Source organism: Eulemur rufifrons, chromosome 7, assembly GCF_041146395.1.
Source record: "Eulemur rufifrons isolate Redbay chromosome 7, OSU_ERuf_1, whole genome shotgun sequence".
NCBI lineage: Eukaryota > Metazoa > Chordata > Mammalia > Primates > Lemuridae > Eulemur > Eulemur rufifrons.
In genome coordinates this window covers 108,720,103-108,738,991 of record NC_090989.1, presented here as the reverse complement: position 1 = coordinate 108,738,991, position 18,889 = coordinate 108,720,103, and the positions used below count along the sequence as shown (strand labels likewise).

Sequence of the window (18,889 nt, the reverse complement as noted above, 5' to 3'; positions counted from 1 at the left end):
AGTCAGGAGCCACCATAGGGCACCTTGCCCACAGGAGGAGCTCTGCTAATGCCAGTTACACTTCTCTGTTAATTTGCTTGTCTGTTGCCCCGGCCACAGAACATTCCTGTAGACAACTCCCCACAGGTCAGGGATCTTGTCACTTGAAAGAACCTAACTCTATATGGTAAGAGAGAAAATGTCTGGCACCCTCCCCAAGAGTCTGGTGCCCAGAGCATCTGGCAGAAAGGAAAGTTACCTAACTGGGATGATGATCCTGAGGGATGGCACAGCTTTGACAACTTACAGATAGCAGAGGAAGGTACGAGAGGAGAGAGAGGATGAGGGAGAGAAAGTGGGATAAAGAAAAGAGAAGACACGAAGCCCATAGCAATGGGGGCTCCACAACCTGCAGACTGGGAAAACAAATAAGGAAGAAAAAAGGAAGAACTTCGAACAATGAAATTTCCACAATGAAACCAAACCACAACAAAATAGTACTGACTACTTTATTTTGTCATAAACAAGTGAGTTTTGGGGGTATTTCCTTGTGGTTCTCCTACCCTTTTCCCGGGGTGCTGATCAACTGCTTTATTCCGTTTCCCATCTTTCTTCTTCTCCAACTATCCTAGCCTTTCTCTCTTTACATACATAATCCTTAGTGCTTGACTAAGAACAAAAAGCTTTACACATGTTAGAAAAATTTAGGATCTCGTAATACTCAAAGCAACTAGCAGCATTGTATGTTTTAACTCATTCATTTGGATTGGAACATTCTCAACTATTCCTCTCACGCTGGGAAAGTATTTGCCTCTCACAGAGCACAAGACAGTTCAGAAGGCCTCTCTCTCATCAGAGGTTTGTAGGCATACGAGTGGGAAACATCATATAAACAGTGAAAAAACACATCTTTTCAGGTTGTTGGATTTTCTCCTTCTTCGTCTTAAAAAAAGCAACTAAACATCTGTCATTTAAAAAACACATGCACATATATACAACTGTAAATGGAATGATATTTTTATCCAAAACATCACAGAGTTTATCTCAGATATACTGAGGACCATCGTTCAGTCTGTAAATTACCTCCAGAAGGTGGTTTGTTTTCTCATTCCTTAAAAAAAGTGTGTTTGCTAAGTTCAAACACTGACATCACATGAAGATGCCAGTCTTTATACACCTTTAGAAAAGTAGAATATGTGGAATATGATACATTAGTACAAAGTTTTACATATTAATACAAGTAAAATATATAAATTACAATGAAATAGAGAAAAGTTGTGGTCTTGTCTTGGGGAGGTTCTTTTAGCAGTCATATTGCTGTAAAAAAAAAAAAGGAATACACAGGTTATAATTAGGATAAATAATGATGACGTTTCAGTCCTTTAAATTTCTGTTTTAAGCAAACATAAAGCAGGCTGATCACAACTTGAGCAGAGCTTTAGCCAACCACACTTAGAGCTTAGACAATGTTCACAAAATGTTTCCTAAACAAAACCAGATCCATTGTCCTTCCTGAGTAAAAGTTGCAGAAACGGTCCATGGAAACTGTAGGATACCGAATGCTGGGTTGGCTTTGAATGTGTTTGTGTGGGGTTTTAATCTTAGGGATTTAAAAGATAATGCCATGGGAGTTTCGTACTAGTGTGGGCTCAATGTGAGTAACCTTTCAAATTAAATGCTACCAAGTTATGGACTCTTCTACACTAAAAGCCCTGCCCTTTAAAAGTGTCTTTTATAAACAAAGGTAATAGATCTTCCCTGCAGTGTCTGGGGAAAAGCCAAACCTACAGTGACTAGATGGGAAACCCAGTGTATTTGTTCCCCCAACTCAGAGGAGAGTGTCACTCCCTGCCAAATCACTTCAGCAGTTTTGGTTATTGACTTTTTATGCCTGTTCCCAAAGTGCACCAGCGCTGAAGTCCAGCGAGAACTCACTTGGTTTAAACTCTGCCTTGTCTGAAATTCAAGGCTAAAGATAGATTGCATTATAGTAATCCCGAGAGGATTCTTCTCAGCCCCTCCTTAACCATATTCCCTAAAAACAACTCTGTATTGAAGGTTTCCCACTCTATTGTTTTCCTGGAAATCTGGCAGGATTCCAAAGAAATTATTAATCTTGCTGTACTTGCCTGATAAGGAAAACTAGATTTTTATTTTAACTTCCCCTCAAATATTATAGAAAGTTTCCATTTATTTACAGCAAAGTTTTTCATGGTAGAAAGGGACTTTTAGTTTTCATTAATCTGTTTAAAAGAAAGTTAAAAGACTTGGAACAAAGAGTAAATGGTTTGGAAAATATAAGTTAAGTAAGTTTTGGTTTACCTAATCCTGTTTCACAGAATAAGACAAAAAATGAACCCCCCAAAATAGAACCAAAGCTGAACTTCCATCAATTCAATAATATATACCTTTTAGGAGGACATAGAAATAAGAACTTTCCCCGCTACAAACAAATGCATATTTCTCTCCTAAATCATATCCCAAGGAAACAAGCACTTCCTGGTTTTCTTTCACAGTGAAAGGCTTTTCATGAGCTGCTATTCAAAGGCCACTAGTGATTCTCCCTACTTAGCTGCTTCAGCACTTTTGTGACCCCTTATTAGAAAGGAATTGTGGAAAATCCAACAGAACAGAGAGTATGGCATAGTTGTTAAAAGCAGGAGCTTTCATATAAATTGACCCAAGGTTTGAAGCCCGTTGTTCCTGACCAGGTGATCTTATACATATTGCTTAATCTCTGAGCCACAGTCTCATCTGAAAAATGGGTTTAGCACAGTGCCTGATGCAATCAATGTTGGCTATTACTTGTGTATACTAGTTGAGAACTCGAGAGCAAAGAGAAGACATGTCTTTTGTGTCTCTGCAGTCACAGCAGTGAAAGAGGCAGTGGGTTTGATCCTGAAGGGAGCATGTCTGTGGGCAGCGTGTTTCTATGCACAGTGACTGTGAGACTCAAGGAAGCTTATTACTGAGAACAAAACTGAATGGTATAGATGTGTTGTCACAAACATGATACAAGATTAAATACTGGTAGGTTGAGTGTGTTGGATTTTGCCTTTTTCTCTGTAATGAAAACAATGGTACTTTATGATAATTGACTACACCAGGGCCAGGCTAGGACATTTTCACACAGATTCTTACCTGCTGGCGAGAGCAGCAATACCCACATATGCCTCCAAGTACTCCGTTTATAACTTGAATGAGACACAAGATGAATTCAATTCCACCAAGAGCCAAGAGGATAGAAAACAGAGATACATTCCATTCTACAATATGCTTGGGTTCAATGCACTGGGACCATGTGGAGGTATCCAGAAGGTATCTGTCGATAAAAAGAGAAACTTTTGACACATGATCACACCTAAGGTGATAGCTCATAAGCTACTTTTTTTGTGTGGTGGTTTTTCATTCAGAAAAAAATAAATGAATTAATTCAATATTGTATATAAGATTCTTCCAATGCATATCATTCTACAAAATGAAGGAATTTGGCCCAGATCTTGTTGTAATGATAAACATAAAATTATAACTTATAACTTTTGGCTCCTAAGCTAGGATTCTATGTTTCCAAATCTGCACCTTGTAGTGATGTTTCTATTTCCTAAAATGCTACGGATTCTTATAAACAAAAATAAAAACACAAAACTGTATTTATGTTATATTTAAAGCTAAGTAAAATTCATGGATGAATATGGATGAGAATTAAGAGCAGATGTGGAAAAAAAAACAATTCATGGTTTTTTTTCTTCTAAGTTGACATCAGATGGGTAATGTGCCAAGGTGGTAACAAGGTTTGAGGGAGGCACATCTCAAACGTCAGTGTGAAAACCCAATCATCACACTTATGAACTACAAAATGATCAATTCAAGTGTTTATGGTCATGGAATGATAGGGGATTTTTTTACTCTATTTTCCAATTTTATTATTGCTTAATTGTAATCTGTGTAAAAGAGAAGACTTTGTAACCAATACTGAGTGAATATTTATTTAGAAAATATGATTTAGCTAACATTAGCTTTTTTTAGAACTTTAAAATATTAATTTAGATCATTAAAATTTGATTTGTTCCTTTTGAAAATTATCCAAATTCTGCCAAGTTTGGTGATTTAATATGTTAGAGTTTTTCAACTGAGACCTTTCGAACAAAGTTATTTTTTGGTTTTAAGAAATAAATTAATTTGCAGCATGAAGCACAGGATTAAATTCAACTAATTTGATACCTCTTTACTTTCATAATGCTGTGCCCAGGCATCTATCATAGCACATAGCACATTGTATTCACTCACTGAACAAAGATTATTAAGCACTCAGTGTGAGTAGGACACTGAGCCAGAGCTGGGGATGCAGTGGTGCATAGGCATGGGATCTCTTCTGGAAGAGCATAGCCTCTAAGAGAAGAGACATATGCTCTGGTTTCTCTTCAAAATGAATAAATATTTTGCCTTTTACTAAGGGAAGATACAAGTAATAGGCAATCTCAATTCAACAGGTACACTAATTGGGTAAACACAGTATGAAAAAGTCATGGCTGGGTGCAGTGGCTCATGCCTGTAATCCTAACACTCTGGGAGGCTGAGGCAGGAGGATTGCTTGAGCTCAGGAGTTCGAGACCAGCCTGAGCAAGATCAAGACCCCATCTCTAATTAAAAAAGAAACAAACAAACAAAAAACAAAGTATGAAAAGGCCAGAGAGGAAAGACACCCAAACTAGTCCGGGAAGAATACCTGCTTATGTATCTATTTAGCAAGGCTGAGCTCTGTGAAGGTAACAACCAGATACATCTGGCACATTTGCTGATTTAAAAAAAAAAAAAAATCTGTTTTTCTGGTCCTGTCTTTCTGCATGTCAGTGAAACAAAAAACTCAACACATTTTAAAAGCTTTTGAATGATAAATAATAACATGAAGCCACCTTATGAAATGTCAGCAAACCATCCTGAGGTCATATCTGACTATATGTACATGATCCAGGAGAGTTTCTAAATACCTGGATGTTCTAGTCTGAAAAAGTCCACCTCTGATTACTCTCCTAGAATTTCAGCCTTTGCTACATCATAGAGTATTTGGATTCTTAATGAAATAGGATTTAATCGTGTGGGAAAATCAAGGATCGACTTAATTCCACAAAGAGGCCTGGTATAATTCTTTCCTTATCACTTTTTCCTGCCACAGCAGAACAAAAGAGCTTGAAATTAGAGACCTAACTTTGGAATGGTTCATTGAAGCCAATCAGAGATTCAATTTGTTGGTTTCAAAAAAACAAAAATCTGTTTTTCTGGCCCTGTCTTTCTGCACGTCAGTGAAACAAAAATCGGTATTTTCAGGTCATAATATAAAAAAAATTCTTCGGCTCCACTTGGCAATTGGCTAACTAAACAGTGGCTTGTGATGATTATTTAATAGTCATTCTCCATATTGAAATTCTTGGACAAACTCAAATGAGAAATGATATAGAAGAAAAGGAAGGTTTCTCGCAGAAGCTGGAGTGGATAATGGGAGGGGCAAGCAATCAAACAGCTATCCAAAAACATTTAGCGATACTTCTACCTCTCCTTGTATTCCAGCTGCAAAATCATGACTTTTTCTAAAGGTCAGTCCATGCAGTAGTTTTGTATGTTCGTACATACACAAATGGCCATTTTCTACTGGCACATTCAGTATGTTTTGAACAAAGATGAATCACAATTGATAATAATTTTGAACACCAAAATTTCAAGCTCTTGTAAGTCCCAACTTTCCTTCAAAGACTGCCATTGAGTTACGTTCATTGTAAGATAGTAGATAATGTTAACACCTAACAGTGGCAGTGCTCACAAGTATCAGCCTCTGTGGGGACATTTTGCATATTATCTCATTAATTCTCATGACAACTGCCATTAGTTTTATTTTATAGGTGAAGTAACTGAGCTGTAGAAAGGTAAATTCACTTTTTCCTGTATACTCAGAGAGTAAGTGTAGAGTTGAGATTGAATCTAGGTCTATCTAATTCAAGTTCAGGATCCTATGAATACGCTATATTCATGAAATGCATGTAACTTCACTATATGCTATACAATTCATGGGGACAAATACTCTTGTAATATAAAGGAAATTCAAATTCATTATTAATATTATTTTTAGTCATGAATCTCAAAACTAAACCCTTCAAAATTCAACTTTAGCAAGCCAAATACGGAAAAGATAAACTCAGAATCAACTCCTGCTCAAAGAAGTATGTCATTCATTCATTACCATGTACATCAGTTTCTGTCAGCTTTCCTATTTTTTGTTCTTTTCTCAATAACTGATAAGAAATACGTATCAACATAAAACAATGGAACCTCTTCAATTATCCTGATGTTAAAGTCATGAATAAGACCTTTCTTATATAGCTTGATAACTTTAAATAAAGGGAGCATTGTACTTAGTTCTTATGTTGTATGTGAGTGTGTGTGTGTGAGAATGTGTGTGTGTGTATGGGGATGTGGTATAATTTGCCTTGGGCTTTGGTTAAATTCATACAGTTGCCATTCTTATTATACAAGGATTCTACAACACTTTTTTATAAAATAGTAAAATGTATTACATTTAATCAGCCAGTCTTTCTGGTATAACAGATACACTATATGAGCACAAACTATGCAGCCCAACTGCCTGGGTTGAAATTCTAACTGCCACTTCCTAGCAATGTGACCTTGGATGAGTTACTTCATCTCTCTGTGCCTTTATTTCCTCATCTATAAAATAGGATTAACAGCGGAAGTCACTTCATAGGGTTATTATGAGGACTGAATTAGTGAATCTATTCAAAAGCCCTTAGAAGTTGTCCAGGTCAGGGAATGGCCATCCATCTTTGGACATCTATTGCCCAAACCATGCCTGAGTCATCAGGAATTAACACTGGTTATGGGGGTGCATGAATGGATAATTGGGCGCCTATTTGGTTTGACAGAGTTGCCAGTATACACACGTGGTGCATAAGAATGTGTGGCCAGGTAGGGAAGCATTACGTACTGTCCGTTGGTGCTGGCAAAGGTGTAGTTCCACTGCCCAAGGTAATCCATACATCTTGGTCCTTCCGCTAAGCCCAGGGCTGCCACGATGACACAGTAGCCAGATCCTGCAATTCCGATGAGAGCGGCCAGTACAGAAGAAAGCATCTAGGGAGAGGAGAAACACAGGAAGTGAGCCACAGAGCGCTTGGCTACATCTTAGGAATCATTTTCACCACCAGAGCGAGAGGACCTACCGCGCATCTCTTGCCACAGTTTTCATGGCCACAGCAGCCACAGCAGTCGTCCTGTTCCAGCCCAATAAACACAAATGCTGGCAGGAGCATCTGGTTAGGAAACAAGCAAAGTAAGATCACTGTCCTTCCCCAGGCTGGTATGGGTCGGGTTAGGCATCTTTTGGTAAAATAAATGATGGTGTTGACTGGCTTGGATTAGGTTGACCAAGTATCTCAAACTCTGAGGAGTAAGACTTCTCTAATGTACTATCTGCTTATTTTTATATAATGTGTCAAAGCATTCTTTAGGGTAAGGATGTAGTATGGGAGGAGTAAAATAATAACATATAAATGTGTTTGTTCTGCAAGAGTTCATAACATAGTCCCAGATGCAAATTCTGTTTTGGAACTACTAATCCCTTCCTTTAAATTGGATGATTTTTCCCCCTTGTAGAATGTAGAAGATACCAACAAGTCTTTAATAGAATAACTGGAACTTTTTCATAAGTGAAAGAGATGAAAGCTATATATAATAAATATGAACTGTTTCTTTGAAGATATGAATTCATAGTTTTAGCTTAACAATAAAGCTCTTTTAAATAAGGTAAGTGTGAAATACTTTAAATTCAAGATCAAAAGAAACAATCAAATACAATGCTAGTTAAAAACAAATTATTATGTTAACATGATAGTAATGCTTAAATCTGAAGCAGATTTGCCATACTATAATTAGTGCATTAGGTTTAAATGTTTTGATATCTTTTACTTGACTGAGAAAATATATCTTGTATAGTATTAACAATTCCATAAAATTTCTCTTTAAAGTTCTTAATCCCAGCATTTTAAAGTAGCAAACTCAAGTTTGTTCACATTCTTTCCATGCTGTGGTTGAAGCTAATACTTTTAGCTCCCAGGTTGGCAGGCAAATTCCCTCACTTCAATTAAAAACAAACCTTGGAAAAAATAACACATTCCACTATGAGCTTCAGACACTGCTGATCTGTTGCTAACTGTAGGATTTTTTTCTGGATACCACACCCCAGCATTACATAAAGGAGAAAGCTTTCTAAATAGCAATGCACTCACAATTCGTTATTTTTCCCTGTCACAGATACCTAAAAATAAACAGCAGAGAATTTGGATCCAAAACTGTTGATTTAGACAGAGAACCAGCCAATCTCTCCCAGCTCCCCAGGGCAATGTTAAATGACTACCTGATCCAGTACTAGAAACTCTAGAGTCTCTCAAATCTGATTTAAAAGCTAATACCTGTTTTCAAGATATTAAGTAAAAGAGTTTAGCAAAAAGGCATTTCACTTTTAGTTGAAAGATTTTGAAAACAACATCTAATAAAATTAATACTATATCTATTTCAATTTTTATATAATCTGCTTTCAAAAGAATACACAAAGAAGTCACTTGATTTGGAAATATGAATTACAGAAAACCAATGAAAATACATAATGAAAACATCCAGTTAACAGAAGAGAATTTTTTTAAGGTTGTAATAATTCTGAATGACTTACCAGCAAGCCCCCTCCTATGATTCCAGAGAAGAACCACACAAAGTAGCTGAGGTGGTTTTCAGAGGCATACCTTGTTTCCCCATTGGGAAAGTAAAGCAAAATGTTAGCTACAATACAGAGGACGGCAAGCCCCACCAGAGAATATCCGATGCATCGTGCGCATTTGCCGTAGCACATGGTGGTGGCAGGGAGTCTGTGAGGTTTTCTCCCCCTTCTCTCTGTCTTCAGCTCAGATACCCCACGTCAGTTGAGAGTGTGCCCGTCGGTGGAGAAAGCAAAAGCAATTTTCCAGCCCATTCCTGCTACCTCTTAAATACTGCGAGTTCTTAGTCACTGGGCGGATGAGGTACTTTGCTTTCATTGGTCCTGATTGCAGTCTCCAGTTGGGGTGGAGGGAGGTAGGGGGAATGTCCCGCCCTTCAGATGAAATACTTGGGACAAGCGAAACCAGGGGCAGGACGTGAGAAGGAAACAGCCTCAGTCATAGACAACAGAGAAAATGATTAATTCTCAACAAGGCAGTCACTGTGCAACTTTTTCACAGGGCGAAGAATTGACAGGAAAGACTTTCCAGTAACTGCCAAGTGTCCACGGTGTGACTGCCCTGGTTGAGGCTTTGAAAGACTGCGATCCTCCTCCATGCAGCTGTCTGGACAGCTTCCAGTCCCAGGGCTCTGTTCATTTCTACCTCTGCACTGATTTAATTTGCCACCTGGGGCTAGTCCCCTGAGCTCTGAGCTTATTTCCTTGTCTGTTAAAAACAAGGTGTCTGAGGCATTACTCATGGATTTGAGGAGGCTGAAAAAACGACAGAGAAGGCTTTTTCCCTCTACCTACAGCAAACTCTGCAGGACGGATCCTATCGTTCAGCTTCCCTGGACATCTGCCTCCAAAACAAGCCTGCACCACAACAAAGGTGGTAGCAGTCAACACAAAGGGCTCAGGTGCTTTTTTATTCCTGAGTATTGCTGTCAGACAAAGCAATGCCAGGAAGGGCCAAGAAAGGCCTAAAACACGGGGCAAAAATTATAAAGGAAGAAGAGGAGGAGGAGGTAAAGGAGGAGATGAAGGAGAAAGAAGAGGAGAGGGAGAAGAAGAGGGAAGAAGGAAGGAAGGAAGGGAAGAAGGGAGGGAGGGAGGGAGTAATGGAAGGTAAGGACGAAAATAAAAAAAAAAAAAAAACAAGAGAAAGGTACTTGGCAAGCAGAGGGGAGAAACAAGTTTTTGAGAACCTGGAATGACTAGGACAGTCAGAATCCAATGATCAGGGCATAGAGGTAAACAGGTGGTCTATCCAACGAGATCCTGTGACGAGCTTGCACAAACTCCCCTGGAAAAGGCAGAGGAAGGGTATTAGACTAACGTTCTAGCATGGTTATCTTGCAGAAGGCAGGGCTGGGCACTGAATAAAGTTATCCCTTGAATAGCAGATTGCACCAGCCAACTGGATGGGGATGGGGAGGACGGGGTGGCCAGGTGATGCCAGGACTAGAAGAATCCATCACCAGGACAGGATAGAGAGTACAGAAAAGAGGGAAAAGGCCAAGGTGGGGAGGTTTTAGAAAAGGAAAGTACCAAAGCTGATGAATCCAAAGGCTCAGACGGAGGCTAGACTCTGAAGGATTTGGCCCAAAACTATAGGACGGGGCACATACCAAATTTGAGGAGGCTGGCTGAGGTTAGTGACGTGGAATGAGACTGGGAGGAGAGCCCAAGAGGAAGTGTGGCCCCAGTGTACTAACAGGGATGAGGCCACAATCCGGAATGGCCTGAGGAAATAAATCAGTGGAAAACAAAGCAGGTAGGGAAGCCTGGAACCACCCACCTGCTCTGGTGTAGGCAGGCAAGCCCTCAGAACAGCCTTACTCCGTCACCACCATGCTTTCAGCAGCAGGGCACATGTGTCCTCTGCCTGACTGTAAGTCCCACTTGGAGACGGGATTCCACAGGTGACAGGGCCTGGAGTGGCAGTACAGGGAATGGCTTGGTCCTTTGCTGAAACATCATTCTAACCCTCCTCTCTACTGATCTATCTCACCTGGCGCCAAAATGGGGGAAAGTGATCCTTTGATGACTTTGTCCCCAGGTGCTTAAATCCCCTGTCTTCTCTTCCCCATCCCTGCAGTGAGCAGGGCAAGGAGAAGAGAGTGAGGGGCTTGGAAAGAGAAGCTCTGGACTGAGACCCCAACTTGCTGTTTTACAGCTTTGTGAATTCGAGGGATTCAGCTTACACTCCAGGATTCTGTTTCCTGGTCCAAAACTAGGGGCAGGGCTAGATCAGTGGTTCTTAGCAGGTTTTTGAGAATCTTGTAATAATATGGACCTTCTCTTCAGAAAAAGAAATGTACATATATGCAAACAAACACAGTTTTCATTTCATTTCTGGGGTTCACAGGCTTCCTGAAGCCCATTAGTGGATCTTTCCACATTTCTCAAGATGTGGCCTGTGTGGGGACCACTCGCATCACAAATGGGTCCCACCCTGAACATAATGAATGGGAATTTCTAGGGGTGGGACCCAGTAATCTGCAATTTTTACAAACACTCTAAATGACACTTTTGTTCCCTCACGTTTGGGGATCACCGGCCTGGTCCCCAGCCCTCGGGAAGTATCATCATCTATATTAGATGTTCTCTGAAGCCACTCTCACGGGACCCTCAGTGGGTATAAAAATTGTGGGGAAACACTGCAATTTTAAGGTGCAGTGTCATATAAGGCACGTACAGGCTTGAACTGACAAATTTCTCTTGTAATACTGAGTCCCTGTCCCTTGCCCACCCCACCCCCACCATTCTCGTTAACACACTCTGCTTCTGCCCCTCAGCTGATCACCTAAACCCCCGCCGAAGCAGGGTCTTTTCTGGTTTAGGCTCCTGGTTTAAGACCAGCTGTGCTTTTCTGAACAATTTCTTAACCACTGGGCTATGGCCCTAGCCAGACCTTGCCTGAGACATGGTCCTGGGGGCCATCTCCGTAGACACTTTCTGGGTTTCAGTTTGCTCTCCAGCCCTGTCCCGGCCTTCACCCTACCTCTGTTTCCCTGTCTTCCTTCCTTGTCCTGAGCATTGTGGATTTTGCACATGCATCACCTTCTTAAAGAGGCCTTCTCTGAAGACCTACCTAGTGATACTACCTGCACCCCCCACCCCCGTTACTCTCCGTCTTGTTACCCTGTTCTATTATCATTGCAGAATTTACCCTCCCCTGCATTACTCTGTGTATTCGCTTGTCTCCTTTCCTTTGCCATCTCCCCTGCTCTCCCCACTGAGTGCAGAAGACTTTCTGCTGCATCCACCATTGTCTCTCCTGTGCCTGGAGCAACGTCTGGTGCATGATAAGTGCTCAGTAAACAGTGTTGAATAGTTGAATGAAAAAATAAGTAAATCAACTAGTTTTTAAGCCTCTTTTAACCAGGCTGATGCTCCAATCCCTCCACCCTCAATTCTATTATGCCTTTCTGTGAGCCCAGGATCTCACTAAAAAGCCCTCTTAGCAGTTCACACCACTGCTCCAGGCCCTGCCACTGTCTGCCTGCTTGATTCTGTGCCTCTGTGTTCCTATCATTCATTCATTCACCAATATTTATGGAGCTCCTACTACGTTTTTTAAGTGTTGGGGATACAGCAGTAAATAAAACAACACAAATAAAATCCCTGCCCTTAAAGAGTATCCATTCTATAGGAAAGAGAGAGACAAATTTAAAAATAATAATAAATAAGTAAAATATAGAGTGTACTACGTGGTGATAAGTGCAGAAAGGGGAATAGGTGGGAGGAGGAGACCTTGCTGAGAAGGCCTGGCTGAGGCAGAGTGATGAAGACTCCACCTCAGAGGGTTATGATTTGCAGAAGTGAGTCAGCATGTGTAAAGTTTGAAGCATCTGGCATTTAGCTATCACTCAATATGTGTTACTTATTGTCACTTGCTGTTTTAACCAGCCCACTCAGGCAAGATATCTCTACTTTATCTATGATTCATTATATTTACTTTTCTGGGATTCTGTCACTCCGATATATGTTGGATCCCTTTATTATCTTTCTTGACAAATTTTAAAATGCTGGAGTTGCCACAGTTATAGTGAAAACTCACTGCTACCTCCCTCATCCTTTCTGGAATCACCCTCAATCCACGAATACCTTTGGAAGGAGCAGTTTTGACTGCCCCACAGAACTGCACGACCCAGAACACTGGCCCCTGGTCCTCAGCACCACGTTTTGGGTCCACGGTTCCACTGCCAGAAAGGCCCTGTCACTCCTGCCCCGGTTCACCCCACCCCTGCCTTGTTCCCCGGGCTGAGCTCATTACTTCTTGCATGATACCTTTCATCACACCCCTGCCCACCTCCCGTCTTGTCCTTGAACTCCCCACACCCACATGGCAGCACTGACCAGACCAGATGCACATATGTGCATCCTCCTCAGCCCCCTCAACTCCACTGAAGTCCCAGAGAGTAGGGACTTTCTATTTTCTTCTTTGAGGGCACACAGCTAGGACAGTGTCAGGCATTCAGTTGCCTATCGGTAAATATTTGCCAAATTTTGTTCAAATGAATAGGGAAGTTGAGTATGTTCAGTTCTAAGGTTATTTGGTTTTAAGCAAAGTCAAAATGTCTTCTTCAAAGTCAGGCAGAATTGACACTTATTATATTTAAATTTGAAAATTTTCAGTTTTACCCATTATTTACATAAGCAGCCAGAATATGTTTCTTACGGTTAGCTCTCCTGTTTGATATATAGAATGTGGCTTCAACAATAATTCCAGGGGAAACTCCTTTTGCTTATATCAAATGCCATATAAGCATGTTGAAAGAAGCCTCAACAGAATGAATGGTTCAACTCCCACCCCCTCATGGAATCATTATGGCCATTTTATAGTTAAGCCCACAGGGGTTAAAAACTCTTCCCGAAGTCATCTAGCCAGTTGACAATGGAACTGGGTTACCTTTAAGAACTAGCATCAGTAGTCTATGATTCTATGTGGTTTGGGGATTCTTAGAGGAGGATTTGAACTCAGATCTCCTGCCTGCTAGTTGCATTTTTCCACAAGTACTTCCCCTTCCTTGTTGGGAAGGCACTAGTTTCTCACTCAGGTGAACATGACAAGTGTAATGATTCATATGTAGTAACCATGCTCGTTAGAGCTTTTCGATTGTAAGTAACAGAAGCCAGTTCAGCTACCTTAACCAAAGGGGTGTTAATTATGCACTCCAGAGGTGGGGATGAAGAAGGGATGATGGGACAAGAAGAACCAAACTCTGTAGGAAATCCAGAACATCCTACTAACTCTGCATCATGCATTTTTAAACTCTTCCTATCCATATACTTTATTCTTCTTAGTGTAGAATAATTGTTTTCTCTGCTTCTCAGTTCACACAAAATAATATGGTTATTGATGATTCTGACATTTACATTTTTCTCGGTTCAAGAGATCCAACCCAAGTCCAGACTCTCAGGGAAGGGAATGGCCTTGGACAAGACTGGAACAGGGGCCCACACCTGTGGCACCTGCGTAAGCATGGTTGCTGGGTGTCATCTCTGCGACCATGTATAATACATGGAGCAAAGTCATTCTCAGGCGAAGGTGAGTGTGGAGCCAGAGAAGCCAGGAGCTGCCGTTTATTGGAGACTATAGTCAGGGCAGACAACCACAGTAAGGAGGCACAGGCAGGGAACAGTGTTAAGGAACCTTACGTACAGCCTCTCGGCTTGCCCCTCAATTTAGGCTGCAGCTTAGTTTATTTCGGGGTTAAAAATAAGCTTTGGGCCCAAGATTAAACCAGAGTTAATCTTTTCCCCATCCCCTTACTCCTTGCATTCCCATCTTTATCTTTAGTTCAACATCTCACAGCAGCCATCTTGCTGGACGGCTCATCAAGCCAGCACCTCTCCCAGGCCTCGGCTGCCGTTTCAGAAAAGGCACCTCCTGGGACACCTGGTCTGAAGCTCAGCATGTGGGTCTGAGTCTCCTTTCCGTGTCGCTGGCTGCTCGGAAGGGCTGGCCTCACTTCCTGTTGGATGGGGAGCTCAGGGCATCCAGCGTGCCTGGGATGACCAGTGCACAAATACTTGAAGGGAAAAGGAATCTTGTTTTCCAATTTGAGTATCATTTCTTTGGGTTTTATAATAGAGCTGGGCACGTGAGATGTGGGGGGCTTCAAAGACCATCTGACTTTCAAAAGAGAACAGGCCCATGGTTTTCTGAAACCACACAGGCTGATTCAGCCCAAGGGAAGCAGAGTCTCTGAGAGGGGCCAGGGATCTGCATTTTAAGCGAGTCCCTTGAATGATTGCAGTGCACAGCCAGAGTCGGAGTCCGTTGGTGTAGGTGGTCCAACCTTCTAGTTTTATAAGTGAGGCTACTGAGGTCCAGAGAGGTTCATTTCAGGTGAGAAGAAAAGCCAACAATTAAAATAAAACAAGAACAAACCCTAAAAGATTTAAACTGATGCATTCATCTGTTTGCGTGGTCAATCAGGTGGTTCTCTTTGTGAGGTAGAAAAAAGAGGCAGCCGACTCCCAACTCCTCCCTCCATCTGCGGGAGATCAGGTCCTTCCTGAGAAAAGTGGTGTGTTCTCTCCCTCTGGCTTCCTGCCCCAGATCCCGGCTGCCTTTGGGGAGAATGACATTTATCCAGTTTCTGTGCATTCAGGGAAGGGGGCGTGGAGCAGGAGAGGGGATGATTAAATAGTGTGAGGAGTGGACACGTGCCAGTCACTCCCATGTTGTAGCTGAACTTGGCAGCTGCCCCATTTGAAGCTGTTTGCCAGTGAGGAAACTGAGGTTTGTCCGGGTTAAGTAGGCAAGCCAAAGTCACAAGGCTGGCGAGTGACCAGGCCTGGCTGCCTCCGACCCGGGTCTCCCTGACCCGGGTGCCCACGCTATTTCCTTCACACGAGAGGCTGGTTTTTACTACTTCTCAGTGCCCTCTCTGAGGAAAACTGTTGACCACATTCAGGGACTTCCTTGGCACTTCTGAATAACTTAATTTCAATACAAATCACTTGGGTTCTACTTTAATTAGATGAATGACTTTAAAGTTCACCTGGTGTCTTTCAAATAAGAAGACATTCCACCAAGATGGGTCTCGCGGACAGCTCAGAACGAAAGTTATGGCTAGTGTTCAACAAACTTGGATTTATTGTAGCAAAATGAAACTGTCAACAAACAAGCATGTGCACAATTAAAAGTTTAAAGAAAAAAAGGAATATCTCCTAGATTCAGTAGAAGAGAAAAAATAATAGAGCCTGTTTTTATTCCCTTAACCCTGGTCTAACTTGTAAAAGGATTTCTGCACCTGGCCTTTTGAACTTATATAAAAACATGCTTGCCTTTTTGTGGAAAGGTTAGGGGTGGAACTCTCCTCTCCTGCTTTCATGCCATTTAAAGTATAGCCCAGTGTGGCTCCCATCAGGTGGGAGTTGAAGACGCCGCAAGGATGAGAAATGAGGGCCATTGGCTCGGAGCTGAGTTTTAGACACCACTTTCCAGGGATCTCTGGACAAATGAGTGGTTTTTTTGTGGTTGAGTTCTGAATATAAAAGTTTCCCACTGTACATTTGTTTGGTCTTTTCTATGACTTAAGCACCTGTAGAGAGTTAGACTGAAGCATAAATAAAAGACAATGTGAGCATTCTCCAAGTAATCATTTCAAGTCGGTGAGTTAACACTCCACCTAGACCTCGTGGCCTAGCCACTCCCAGTCAGACTGGTTTTTGTGGCTGTCAAGCTCCAAGGTGACAAATTTCCCACTGATACTAAATGAGCTGAAAACTCAGGTTACAGTTCGTTTTGCCCTAGGGAATTTTACCAAGAACAGCCTTACAGCAGTGAAGAGTTGAGATTTGGGGGGGCGGGGGGGGGGTGTGAGAGAGAGAGAGAGAGAGAGAGTTTCAGAGAGACAGACAGCTGGACACATGACAGATTTGGACTGGCTACAGGCTTGCTTCTGGCAAAGGTGGACGGTTGAACCTTCCTTCCCACATCCCTGTTCATAATGTCTGCTTGGCATTGATGTGAGAGAACTGAAGTCAGAGTAAGCATTACCCTAGTGCCTAGTACAAACACCGTGCCTCAGATTTCCTCCCCAGAAAGGGAGTTAAGATTCTAATGAGCTGAATCATCTAGTGACAACTCCCTTCATTGTGTTAAGTTATAAAAACATAGCCGCTCACTATGGGAACCCTGATGGGAAACCCATTCCACCTTCAGGTTAAACCGTTAGCCTGGCCTGTTTCAAATGACTGAAAGGCTCTACAGGGTCATGATTTCTCCATTATGCCTTCACAGTGATTTGGAAATTACTTTTTCAGACTTAGAAGGTAATGAAAACTTGAGCAAGAATTGCAAAGGGATTGAAATATCAATTTGAAATATAAAAAGTATCTGGAATATGCATAATGCATTTATTCCTTGCCCAGTAGGAACCAAATAAGGTTCTCTGGTGAGACCCTTCAGGATAGCTGTCCCTAAGAGTAATTGAATCAGGAATTTGGGATAGTTGGCAGGAAGATTTTAGTAAAACCAAGCCCAGAATGTGGAATCCCTACATTGCCTTGGAGCTTCTTTCACAGACACAGGTTTGTCCGTTCTTACTCCCCCTCGTGAGAATGCCAGGAGAGAGGAATGATTGCAGGGCCTCATCCTTCTAGACCTCCTCCTCCTCAGACTTCCTGACTGTCCTCTCCATGTTCCTGGTGTCTTCTGTGATGACTTGTGCTTTTAGGAATCAGAATCCCAGACACATAGTCACATCTAGGTTTGACACCAGGCTTGTACGAGTTCCTTTCTTTTTTCTTTTCTTTTTTTAAAAATGAAGAAGGAGGAATGACCTAAACAAGTAAAAGCATTTTTTTTCCCTCTAGAATCACATATGTGACATTTTACAGGGATTTCTTCTAGTTTCCCACAACACATTAAAGACAATTAAAAAGATCATTGCAGGGAATGCTTAAAGGAAAATACTCCCATAAAAGGACAAAGATCTCTGGCAAATTCACTTTTTATTTATTGTCTGAATGGGCTGTGGAGCAGGGTTTTCCTCTCATTTTCATTCATCAGTCAGAGCCTCTGATCAACATGAGGATCATTCATTCAGCAAATATTCACTGAGCAACCACTGCATGCCAGGCATGAGTCTAAGAACTTTACATGACATCTGCCTAAATTCTCACAGTGACCTGTTGAGGAAGCCACCATCATGTAGATGGTAAAACTGTGTGAGCTTAAGTGACTTTCCCAAGGCCTCAGGACTTGACCATGGTGGCCAGGACTTTAATTCAGGCACATTGGATCCAGAGCCCACCCTCTTCACACCACGCCGTGTTGCCTCCAACCTAGGGGGCTAGGTCTGATGAGAATAAGTATTACCACAAGCATTAATACCATTACAGGTAAAATACATCTAGCACCCAGATATTGGTTTCTAAATACCATTCTCCAATAAAATGAACCAGGGCTCTTTGGAGAAATGGCTGATTCCAGGGCTGAAATAAAGAAAATATGAGATGATTCTGGTATATTTTGAGCCAGTGTTCCATATTCTTTTATGAGATGGTCAGCCTGGTGAGGCCACAGGAGGAGACACAGGAGAGGCTCAGGAAAACAAAGTTCATTATACTCACAGGTTCTAGAGACCAGAGACCCACCACGCTGTGTGGGGCCTGGGGAAGTGCCAGGGCAGTCAGGAGGCAGCGGGGCAGGAGAGTGAGGGGAGCTTAGGCCATACCCTTTATTGTAGTGTCCATGGGAAAAGCAGGGCGGGCGCACTGTTTAGGATTGGCTAGTTTGAACAATTTCAACAAGCTCTAAGCTACCTGGCCCTGGGACTATTAAAGCAGAGAAATGTTGTCTCGTGGGGTGTACAGGCCAGGCAGAGAAGGTAGCGCTCTGGACTGGTTACTTTGCATATCAAAGTCGTGCTCCTGGCTGAACCCTTTGCTACCTCTTAAGAACTGACTGGGGATGGGAAAGGGATGTCGGTCTCTCCTCAGCTCTGCTGAAAGGTCACTCAGGTCACTGGCAGGATTTATTTGGTTGTATTCGTAGGACTTGTGCTCTTTCAGTCAACGGGAGAGCAAGACCTGCTAGCAAGACAGAGCCTGACACCTACACCGTGTGACATAATCACAGGTGTGACGTCCCATCACTTTTATCTTGTTCTATTGACTAGGAGCAAG

General features: G+C 41.9%; 1 protein-coding gene and 1 non-coding gene across 4 annotated transcripts; both read right to left on the bottom strand.

Annotated features, from left to right (window-relative positions):
* Positions 1-506: 506 nt before the first annotated feature.
* TM4SF1 (transmembrane 4 L six family member 1) lies at positions 507-8,992 on the bottom strand. Of its 3 annotated transcripts, none has more exons than XM_069473108.1 (5): positions 8,714-8,978; positions 7,209-7,298; positions 6,974-7,119; positions 3,101-3,301; positions 507-1,296 (listed from the first exon to the last, which is right to left on the bottom strand). In XM_069473108.1, exons 1-5 carry the CDS (start codon positions 8,888-8,890, stop codon positions 1,191-1,193), a joined length of 720 nt encoding a protein of 239 aa, XP_069329209.1. In that variant the 5' UTR covers positions 8,891-8,978; the 3' UTR covers positions 507-1,190. The 3 variants fall into 3 exon arrangements, with proteins under 3 accessions (XP_069329209.1, XP_069329210.1, XP_069329211.1); XM_069473109.1 differs by having other exon boundaries at positions 1,226-1,296; positions 3,121-3,301; XM_069473110.1 differs by lacking the exons at positions 507-1,296; positions 6,974-7,119 and having other exon boundaries at positions 3,024-3,301; positions 8,714-8,992.
* On the bottom strand, positions 3,737-3,840 carry LOC138389042 (small nucleolar RNA U13). The gene has a single exon (XR_011234482.1). It is a non-coding gene; the product is annotated as a small nucleolar RNA U13 (small nucleolar RNA).
* Positions 8,993-18,889: the final 9,897 nt, after the last annotated feature.

Excerpts from the sequence above, each read along its gene's own strand:
- TM4SF1 (XM_069473108.1), bottom strand. The coding sequence starts at position 8,890 with ATGTGCTACGGCAAATGCGCACGATGCATCGGATATTCTCTGGTGGGG. Across the intron at positions 7,120-7,208 it reads ACTGTGGCAAGAGATGCGCG|ATGCTTTCTTCTGTACTGGC; the intron begins GTAGGTCCTCTC and ends TCCTCTCCCTAG. Across the intron at positions 1,297-3,100 it reads GTAAGAATCTGTGTGAAAAT|CAATATGACTGCTAAAAGAA; the intron begins GTCCTAGCCTGG and ends TTTTTTTTACAG.